At 21.9% G+C, this 10,708-nt stretch overlaps 4 protein-coding genes across 4 annotated transcripts; 1 reads left to right on the forward strand and 3 right to left on the reverse strand. All coding sequences in view use genetic code 6, as the record gives it.

The window, feature by feature from the left end:
• Positions 1–698: 698 nt before the first annotated feature.
• On the reverse strand, positions 699–3,252 carry TTHERM_00490830 (divergent AAA domain protein; the record flags this gene model as incomplete). Its single annotated transcript, XM_001016860.2, has 4 exons — positions 699–827; positions 882–945; positions 1,007–1,312; positions 1,712–3,252. The coding sequence occupies 4 exons, from the start codon at positions 3,250–3,252 to the stop codon at positions 699–701; spliced, it is 2,040 nt and encodes a 679-aa protein (XP_001016860.2).
• A 1,143-nt stretch (positions 3,253–4,395) lies between these two features.
• On the reverse strand, positions 4,396–6,015 carry TTHERM_000490839 (kinase domain protein; the record flags this gene model as incomplete). The annotated part of the gene is made up of 8 exons (XM_012797811.1): positions 4,396–4,498; positions 4,564–4,653; positions 4,799–4,888; positions 5,044–5,133; positions 5,236–5,325; positions 5,593–5,682; positions 5,772–5,821; positions 5,878–6,015. The coding sequence occupies 8 exons, from the start codon at positions 6,013–6,015 to the stop codon at positions 4,396–4,398; spliced, it is 741 nt and encodes a 246-aa protein (XP_012653265.1).
• A 445-nt stretch (positions 6,016–6,460) lies between these two features.
• On the forward strand, positions 6,461–7,885 carry TTHERM_00490840 (hypothetical protein; the record flags this gene model as incomplete). The annotated part of the gene is made up of 1 exon (XM_001016861.1): positions 6,461–7,885. The coding sequence occupies one exon, from the start codon at positions 6,461–6,463 to the stop codon at positions 7,883–7,885; it is 1,425 nt and encodes a 474-aa protein (XP_001016861.1).
• Positions 7,886–9,071: 1,186 nt separating this feature from the next.
• TTHERM_00490850 (UBA/TS-N domain protein) lies at positions 9,072–10,214 on the reverse strand (the record flags this gene model as incomplete). Its single annotated transcript, XM_001016862.3, has 1 exon — positions 9,072–10,214. The coding sequence occupies one exon, from the start codon at positions 10,212–10,214 to the stop codon at positions 9,072–9,074; it is 1,143 nt and encodes a 380-aa protein (XP_001016862.2).
• Between the last annotated feature and the right edge of the window lie 494 nt (positions 10,215–10,708).

Raw genomic sequence — 10,708 nt, forward strand, 5'->3', positions numbered from 1 at the left:
TGATACCTATTTCAATATTAACAATATTAGCAAAAATAGAAGTTAAATTTTTCTCTCAAATAATTTTTTAGAATTCATTGTTTAGCTAAAAATCTTAAAGATAACATTTATACATAAAAATCAAATTGGTTCAAACAATTTGTACATAAGATTATTTAATATTATAAAAATTATGGATGCAAAGTTATTTATAAAATAGTAAATATATAAGAATTAAATAATTCATAAATCATTCAGTTCATTCATTTTTAGCTTTTATTTATAATTTTATATATTTTAAATTGAAAGTTTTAAATTAAGTTTGAGTTTATTTAGTTTTCATTTAAGATGATTTTTCAATTTATTTTACCTTTAGATTTCCTTCACTAAATCGCTCATTCATTAAGTAGCAAGCTCGTTTGATATAAAAGTAGTGTAATTAAAATAATCTATCCATCTCTATTAGTATTTGTAAAAATTTATTTACTATTAACTTAAACACTAATAATTAACTAATTCACTTATTTGTATGATATTTAGTCACTCTTTAGTTTAAGTCAAAAATAAATGTATCAAGCAAGAAAAATCTGTTTGCCATAACGCAGATTACATTTATTCATATTTAAATTTTATGACAAAATATTAATATATAGTTTGTAGGTAGCTTTTAATCATTTTAAATTTTTTGAAATAATGTTGAAAGAATTAGATTAATTGTTTCAATTTTCTTATTTCTTTTCTTCTATTTTTATCTAAACCTAGTTTAATACATACTTAAGCTTTTCTTCTAATTTTTACAATTATTTTAAATTTTAAGAATCTAAATCGCTCAAATCATCATATAGAAACTATTTATATTTTAGATAAATCATAAATGAGATTAAAAAAGAAGAAATAAATACCATTTTTTAGATTTGGTTGCACTCTGCTCTGAGTTGCTTTTTTATTTTAACTTATAAGTCTTATCTATAATATTAAAAAATGTTTATTTTATTAATCTTGTTTAATTTACTAATATTGTATTTACTTTATTTCTTGTATTGACATTTTGGCATTCGAAGATTATTTTTTAATATATGCATTATTCTCAAAGAAATATATATCTGAATAGTTAGTTTTTACTACTTATAGCTCGATTACATAATTTTTACAGTCTTTACTAAGCTACACAGGCTTTCCAATTACTTCAGTATAGTTGATTCTCACTTCTCCCACTACTAATCTTGGTTCTATTAAAGAAGTTATATAATCTATATACAAATTAAACCAATCCTTTTACTTAGCATTCAAGCTTATACCATCTACCCAACCTTCATCATGCACACCTATATACCTAATTTTTATTATTTTAAAACAATATTTAAGTTTAAATCAGATTTCATTTATATTTTTGATAAAAATATATTTTAAATATTTAAGAATTAATTTTTAAAATATTTTAGCTTTTTAAATTCTATTAATTATTTAATTATTTGTATTCAAAAAATCAGCATTTTATTATCATTCATTATTGGATTTTTAAAATTGTTAAAAGACTTTTATCAAATGCCAAAAATGAATAAAGAAAATTATTTTTGATGATTTACTATCACCAAAGTCTTAAAATTCAAAAAAAGTGCCATCTAAAATTAAAAATTTGAAGACATTGATAAAAAAATCCCCCCAATTATAATTGTGGAAAATTTTCTTTGCTTTTTTGTTAAAATTAAATAAATTTAATAATTTTGTTTACATTGTTCCTCCTTTGTGGTTTAAGAAACCGCAAATATATTAACCATATTCTTGCAATTTTAATATAGCGATCATGTCTTTTTAGATTTTACATGAGGATATCTTCTAGTAGTTTTTAAATTCGACTGTAGAACTTTCATGACCTAAGTCTTACTTATAATAATAAACCTTGTTACTGTATTTTTGGGTATTAACATCTGTAAAATCTTTAAGATACTCATCATTGGAGCTCAAATCAGTGTATTTTGAAGTTTGTTTTGTTATATCTAATTCGCTCTTTGATTTTGTGTCTGGATTATTAAGACTGTTAGAACTGTGTCTTATGTCTTAAAATTAGTATTCATTATTTTTTTTAGACTTTTTATTTTAATTTTATTCTTGCTTTATCTTTAATTCTGCAACTTGGATATCGATGTTTTTGTTTGATAAATCGCCTTAGTTTTTAAATTCTTAATTTACTGGAGTATTTTGATCATTTTTGTTTGGAGGATTTTAAGTTTTTTTCTTTGTCTCTTTTTACTCTAAGTTTACCATAGTCTTGCTTTTTGGGGAATAAGATATCTTTTTATTTGATTTATCTACTTTACTAGTTCTACCTTAGAGATTGGAGTCACTGCCTTTAGAATTCGTGTGTTTTTCTTCTAGCTCATTTATTGGATCTAACATCAAAATATCATTTCTATCTACAATACTATCATCGTCGTATAAATCTAAAAGAATGTTTGCTGTGTTCTATGTCATTTTATTATCTTAAATCTTATCTATATTAGCTAATTACATATTTAATTTTTCTTTTGGAGAAGGCTCATTCTTAGAAATTGGAGTTACTTAATCCACAGAGTTATTGTTATTGCTATTTGTGTTTTGGTTCTTAGGTACTACCTTTTACTGAGAGATTTGCTCGTATAATTTTTCTAACTGCTTGTTACTAGATTAAATATTGTTAAAGTCATCAAGTAAACTCTATGTGAATTTTTCTTTGGGTGCTGCCATGTATTTAGTGGCTTTTAAATCATTTACCCAGTCATTTTTTTCTGCTTAGTTGTGATAGTAAGGACAAAATATTCCATAAATGCATACACTTGGCTTATCTTTTGCTAATTAATTACTGTTTTCTGTTGTTCCATTCAAATTTTAATTAGCTGCTACAGAAGGACATTCTTTTGATCTGAAATTTTAAGGATGATAAAAATACTCAAAAAAATTCATGCAAAATCTTGTATCTTCTCTATCTGTTTCCTTGACAAAAAGCCTGCTGTAATTGAATTTATTTTTGTCTTTAACAACTATTTTACGTCTTTTATCAAATTGGTTGTGCCACTTTATGCAATTAAATAATAAGGGAAATACAAATTCTTTCTTTTTATCTAACAAAGCACATTCTTTATCGCAACACTCCTCAGTTTTATACCTTACCCAATCAAACTCTCTTTCATTTTTAATCACTACTTATTAACTCCTACTTTGTATTTGTAATTAATCATCTTATATGATATCTATTTCTTCATCCTCGACTAACTCTAATTGTTGTGCCTATGACATTTGTTTATTCACTAAAAAATATGTATCTGCCAAAACTAATTTTTTAAAGTGCTAAAGCAATCTGATTATTCAATCAATCAATAGTAATGGAGTATTGAAAGTTAAAAAGAATCGAACTATTCACCTTTACACCTACCTCTCTTGTTCTTTCAATTTTATGGCTTTAGCAAACAAATCAATATATCTATCTAAAAACTTATTTATTTACTTACTAACTAATTAACTAATAAACAAACTAATATTTTAATTATCAACTGAGAGTTAAATAAATATGCAGCATATATAGACAATATTTATTATTTTAATCTAAATTTCAAATCTTTTAATTATTGATTCTTCTTTATTGCATATTTTATTTTCAAATAGAAAAAAAAGTCTTATTCTAAATGCCTATGATTAATTGAGAAGCTTTTTCTGATAAATTTTACATGACACATTAGAAACCTAAAAAATAGCTAGACATTTTAAGTATTTTTCAATAAATAAATAAATCATAAATAAATTGTAAATATTTGATATTTTGAATAAAATAAAAGAAATTGATTTTTTTAAATAAAATATAGATAAAAAACAAATATATTTTTTACATAAAATAAGCTTTAATTATTTTACATATATATTTATGCTTTTATGTAGGATGTTATAATCATTTTTTAAATCATACATTTTATGTGAGATTAATTTATTTAAAATTAATTTTTTAAACATTTTTAAATTAAATTTTATTTTGTATTATTTATATTTTTTATTTTAAAATACATTTATTTATTTCTCATTTTTATTTGATGAGAAATTAAGCTTGTCTTCAATTTTTTTTCAGCAAAATTATTTATTCATATTTTATGAAAAAAGTATTTACAAGTTTCATTTTCTTAATAGGTCGTCAATATAATCTATAAATTCAATTTTTGAAGCATTTTAATGAAATACAGATTAAAATAATAATTTAATTGAAAAATAAATTAAATTAATATTATTTTTATATGAAAATGGTTTTCTTTACAAAAATTAATAAAAACATGAAAAATAAAAAATATGTCATATTATGTATGATAAACAAAATATTAAGAAATTTATTTTTTTATTTATTTGATTTATGATCAATAAAAATTTAAATTAATATGTTTATCTATTCTTCTTAACTCATTCATAAGATATTAATTCTATTGAAAACGATACTAATTTTTTTAATTTCATTGAAATAGTTTCCAAATATTCTTTTCTCACTTCTTCTATCTAGTTCTCACTTATTTATAAAATATTTCATTCAAATTAAAAATAATTGATATAATGAAAAATAAATTAAATAACATCAAATAAAGCATTAAAGTTGTAAGATTGGTAAATCTTTTCAGTTACTAACCAATATTTAAAATTCCTTAATCTCCTATTTTGTTATTACTTTTTTTTTATAAAATAATTATATTTTTTAAGTTGAAAATTTTTTTTTAGTAAAATATATTTTTAAATATTAAATTTAATACAAGACAATCAAAAAATATTTTATATTAAATTCAACTTATTTTAAACTAAATTAACTAAATACGTAAACTCAATTATCAAAGTTGAAATATTTTAGCATTAAGCCAACTGATTCATTAACAAATAAGCACCCTCATCATTAATTTTGTTAGAACTTTTTAAGTTATATTTTTAATTAAAAATTTAGTAAATTTTATGATATTTTTAAGGTGTTTATTCAAATTAATAAATTAATAATATATTTAGATATTAGTATATATAAATTTGTCAATTTTGTATGCTAATTTATAATAAAATGAATAAATTTACTAAAAGTAGAGCTCAACTGATTAGAGTTTTTAAAATTTAATCAAAACTCTACCTAAATCCTCCACTCCTTATTATCCGATATTATTTACTCTTTTATATTATTGTTAAATGTTAGTATAAAAGAAAAATTAATTTAGCATTTGTTAAATGAGAAAAAATAAATAAAATCAAGGCAAATAAAATATTAATTACCCTAATCTTAACTTTAGATGTGTGAGATAAACCATATTTGTAAAAGAATTTGCTATTGAAGACAAATATTAATTTGATAAATTACAACTGCTAAATAATTTTCAAAAAATTATATTATATTTTTATTTTTCAAAAATACTGTAAATATTCATTCATTAATAAATACCTCCCCTTTTACTATTATTATTATTTTATTTAATTTTTAAATTTTTTTAAAAATAGGGGAAACTATCATTTGGCATTAATAATATAAAAGAAATACAGTCTATTCATTGATTTATTGATCTTGTCATTATTTAATTCACTTTAAGTAAATAAATGGATACATTAAGTAATAAAATTGAAACTATATTTTACTATAGGCTAATCATGAGAGTTTTTACGTTAATGCACTTTTCTAATCCTTTACATAATTCTTATAAATCATCTCCTTAGATCTTCTTAAAACTATTACAAAAAAAGACATAGTTTTAATAATTTAAATATATAAATTTCTAATGATAAATAATTTAATGCAAATTGAATGAATAGCTTACTTGAGTATTAAGTCAATATTGAGATGTCCTTCTAAGTTAGATTTTAAAAACTTTTGTTATTGTATAATAATAATATATTCGAAGGCTAGTTCACATGAATAATTACACTATTTATTTCGTAATATTTATTTTTATCTTGAAGATACTTTTTTGTTTATTAGTTCCCCATATAATATGTATAGTTTGAAGAGAAATAATCATCTATCAAATAAATTTAAAATTAAACAATTTTTATTCTATTCATAATTTAAATATTAATTGATTGACATCTTGTTACTTTTACATATAAATATATAGAATTTTTTATCATTTAATTATATTTATATACTTAAAGGATGTTAATTATAAATTAGCGCCAATATCTAGCAGATAAATTAATAAAAATTTGGCTACAAGATTTAAACAGTTTTCAAAAGTAGTGAGCATAGAAAAAATAGGGAAACAAAAAGAAAAAATATTCACAAAAGTTATTTTATTTTTACTGTAAGATTCAAAATTTGATGTGGAAAATATAAATTATTTAATTTAGCTCCTGTCTATACCAAAAGGGTAAATAAAAGTTTGAAAAATATATTAAAGACCTGAGTTATTGAAAAATTAATCAAAATATTGATTATAAACATTAAAGTAATAGATTATCTACCAAATAAATAAATAAAGAAAGACTGATTAGTTTCTATATTAACAAAATGAAAGGAAATAAAAACAAAAAAATTTAAGTTAAAGAAGAATAAACTATCCCTATATTACAAATAAATTTGTCAAATGTTCAAGATATCTTTGAAGATGAGAAGAGAACTGAAAAATTTATTGATTAAAAGCTTGAAGAAGCTAACAAAAATTCTGAGCATTTAAAAGTCTTAAGGTTATTTTTAGAAAGTGAATAGGCAATAAATACTTAATATTTTCAGAAGCTATCAAATGTTTCTTTGCTTGAGGATTTGTAAATTAAGGGATTTTAAACAGCTGAAAAGTAATTCAAGCAATTCTTTTAATTTATTGAGAGATAAACTAACTTAAAGAGCCTTTATGTAGATGTTTTATGCCCTTACAATCAAAAATAATATTTTGAAGCTGAACTTAAATAGTTTTGTTAGAATGTTTGTAACTTAAAGAAATTGGAGTAATTATACTTATCTGTACTTTGTTTAGACTAAACAGATCATCTTAAAGAGCTCGGTAAATCATTGAAAAATCTAGCAAGTTTAAAATCTCTAAGTCTGTCCTTTGGATAAGTAGATTCTAAAATAGTAGAATTAGACTCTCTTGCCTAATATTTAGGAATAGCTAAAAATTTGAAAACGTTACAAATCAAATTTGAGGAGATAAGTTCTTTCCCATTAAAAGAGGCTTAGTAACTATTTTAAGCTGTAGGCTCAAATAAAAATATTGATGATTTAACCTTTTCATTTGCAGGATGCACTGATTTCTCAAAAAATTTATTTTAAGATCTTAGTAATATGATAAATAGTAAAACAAATTTAAAGAAATTTTCAATCAACTTGGACAGTTTAAGTCACATCAAGACAGATGAATACAATAAAATATTAATATCAATAGAAAATTTGAAAGCTCTTTCTTTCCTGGAAGTGAACCTAAGCCAAAATAAAATAAATATAGATTAATTAACGAGTTTACTTAAATAATAAAACTAGCTAACACATTTAGAATTGAATTTAAATAGTATCAAAATAAATGGCTAATTTTAAAAAATAAATGATGCTTTAAAAAGCTTCACTAAACTGAAAAGTCTAGTGCTCAATCTTTCAAATAATAAACTTTTTACTAAAACTTTTTAAGGATTATTTGATTTTCTTCCAAAGCTAGATCTTGATCATCTAAGTTTGGACCTAACAGATGAAGAAGGGAACTACAAAGAAAAGTTCATATTCCAAGTTGCTAAATATATTGGATAATGTTCAAGTTTAAAATCATTAATATTCACATTACAGTATTATGACGCTGAAGAAGATTTTTACTCCTAACTGATTAAAGAATTTAGCAAATTGTAGAAATTGAATACTTTGATAGTAAGCGATGCTGTAGGAGAACATTTGGACAACTCAATTTATAAATACTTAAAAAATTTAGTATATTTTTAAATGAGATATTGATAACTGAGTTAACTAATTATTCTACATACCAATAAAGGATCAATTTACATAAAGACTGTGTTTGCAAATTAACATTCAAAATTAAATATAGATTTCAATATAGGGCTTAAATTTATATTTTATTTTTGTGTATTAATCTATAAATTTAATATTTTAGTTCCAAAAAGTTTGTATACTTCACCAGTTATCGCTTATATAATAAAGATTATTAGAAAATATAACATTTCATTAAGTCCTAAAAAATTTCATTTGACAATGAATTTATAAAAATCATCAGAAGATATCAAAACAAAATAATTTACCATATAATCTATTTACTTAAGTTAATTATAATAGAAAGTATAAACTTTATAAAAAATAGAAAGGTAGATTTTAATTAATAATTTATTAATTGACTTAAATCAGTTTATTTTTAAAAATTACATTAAGTGTTTAAAAATGTGCTGCAACAATTTAATTCATTGACAAATAAAATGAACTAAATTAGTTTTTATTTAAAATTAATGAGGAAGGAATAAAAGCTACAAATATGACCTCAATTTAAATTATATATAAATTAAAACTTAAATGTAAAACAAAATAAAATATTTTGTATTTTTGAATGACCATAAACTCTATAATTAATTTGATATATTTTTGTAAATCAAATAAATAGTTCATCTAATCAAAATAAAAAACGATATCAAACGCTAACCAATTAATATATTAAATACTCAAGACTTTTCTAAACAATAGCTTTTTAGCTTTCAAATTATTGAATATGAAAAAAACTTATGTGGAAATTAAATTTTAAGATTTATCTTTTAAAAAATTTGGAAATTAAACAAAGAGTTAAAAGAAAATTAAGGAATTAAACATCATTCAAAATCAAATTCTAATTTTTGTGAAGACGAATATGAAGTTTTGTATGAATAACAATTATTTATTTTATTTATTTATTGATATAAATTGTAATTATATATATAAAGATAATAAGCATGGTTTTATAATATAGTTTGAACCAGCTTTTCATCTTTAAATGAATTTACTTTTGCAAGTAAAATTGATGCCAACCACCCACCCTTAAGATTTTAACTCATTTATAATTTCTTTCCTTCAGCCTTATTGAAACACTCAATATTAAATTGCTGAGGAAGTAAGTCTATCTTTAACAAGTCAATGAGTTAATAAATACTTGTTAATTTGATCACTGTTCAACAACAGCTGAATAAGCTTTACTACCAACGAAGTTATCCTTGATAAAGCTGAAGAACCTCTTTGAAGACATGATGTTCTTAACATTTTTTTCAACTAAGCGAGCTTGAAGCATTTAATCGCTAGTGACAAAGAGAATTGAAGATTGAACTTCTGGAATTTCAAGCGATGCAAAATGAACCAGAGCATCATCAGCATTCTAGAATTAAGGCTTAGAGCTAATAAGTTTAAAACTATCATCAGCAAATTGTTAAGCAAGGGATTAGTCCTTCATCATGGAGGAGTTGTCGAAAACAAGAACGATTTAGATTTAGTTTTCGTAGCTAGCTTAGAAAAGTTTCATTAAAGTTGCTATCTTTTCTTCGATTTACTTAAAATCACCCTTAACTGATTGCTTGATAAAGCTGTGCTCAATAAAAAAGCAGTTATTGCAGTCAACAAAAATTTTCTTTAGCTCACCTTTAGAAAAGGATTCACGAAGTTAAAGTTTTTGAAGAGATTGTTTTTTTTGCAAATGAGAAGCAGCTTTTTCAGGATTTCTTTCATTTTTTTTGAGTGCCTTGAAATTTTCTTTAGCATCTCCAAATCCTAATTTGCTTAATTAGTTGTTGAGATCTTCAAAATTAGGAATTTCTTCCACCATCTTATGAAGTTTTTCTTTTCTTTTTGATGGACTTCTTTCTTTTCTGTTTTTGCATTTCATGTTTTTTTCATCGTCACTTTTTTGTTTCTCTTGTGAATCTCTTTTGTGATGCTTTTCTCTTCTTTCTCTTTTAGGAGGAGCATTTTGGAGGAATTCCTCAGCCAACAAAACATCTCCTTTATTTTTTTTGAGAGCTTTTAGGATCATTCTTTCATCATATCCCTTATTTGAAAGCATTTCATATTGGACTTCGTAGCCATGCTTTCTTATTTTATCTAAAAACTTTTGCATACATTTATCGCACTTGCTGCACAATTTTTTTGATCCTAAAGCTCCCTCAGCAGTTTTATCCATTTTGTTGTTTTTCTTTTTATTTGTTCTTTTTATTTAAAGTTATTTATTCTTATTTATTTATTATTCTTAAAAAGAAATCTGATTTGTTTTAGTTTTTAAATCAATCTGAATAATACTAAAAAAATAATTGTCCTTCATAATTTATATAGAAAAAAGACATCTAAATGAATTTTTTATCAGATTTCATTAATTAGATTTATAATATTTCTTACTTTATAATATAAAAAATAGAAGAAAGGGTATTATTTTGATATTTTTCTATATAAAAATGTATTAAACAGTTTAAATCAAATATTGCAATAAAAATATATTTAAAAAAATAAAAACTATTATTTTTTCTATTATATTTGTTTTAGTATTTCTTTCTTTGCTTATTTAATTAATTTCATTATACTAACTTGGTTTATAAAATTCATGTTTTTTAAATAGATTCAAAGTTATTTAAATAAAGAAAAAAAAGTTTTTATATTTAAGGTCTTTTTTTATAATCTTTATCTTAGTTTTACAAAATAAATATCAAAAAGAAACTTATATATGAATGATAAATGAATTAATATCTAGCATAAATATTTTATGTTTTTTGCTTATTTTTTTTATTAATAAATAGTAGAAATTTAAATTTTATTTCTTAT

Source organism: Tetrahymena thermophila (assembly GCF_000189635.1).
Source record: "Tetrahymena thermophila SB210 genomic scaffold scf_8254636, whole genome shotgun sequence".
NCBI lineage: Eukaryota > Ciliophora > Oligohymenophorea > Hymenostomatida > Tetrahymenidae > Tetrahymena > Tetrahymena thermophila.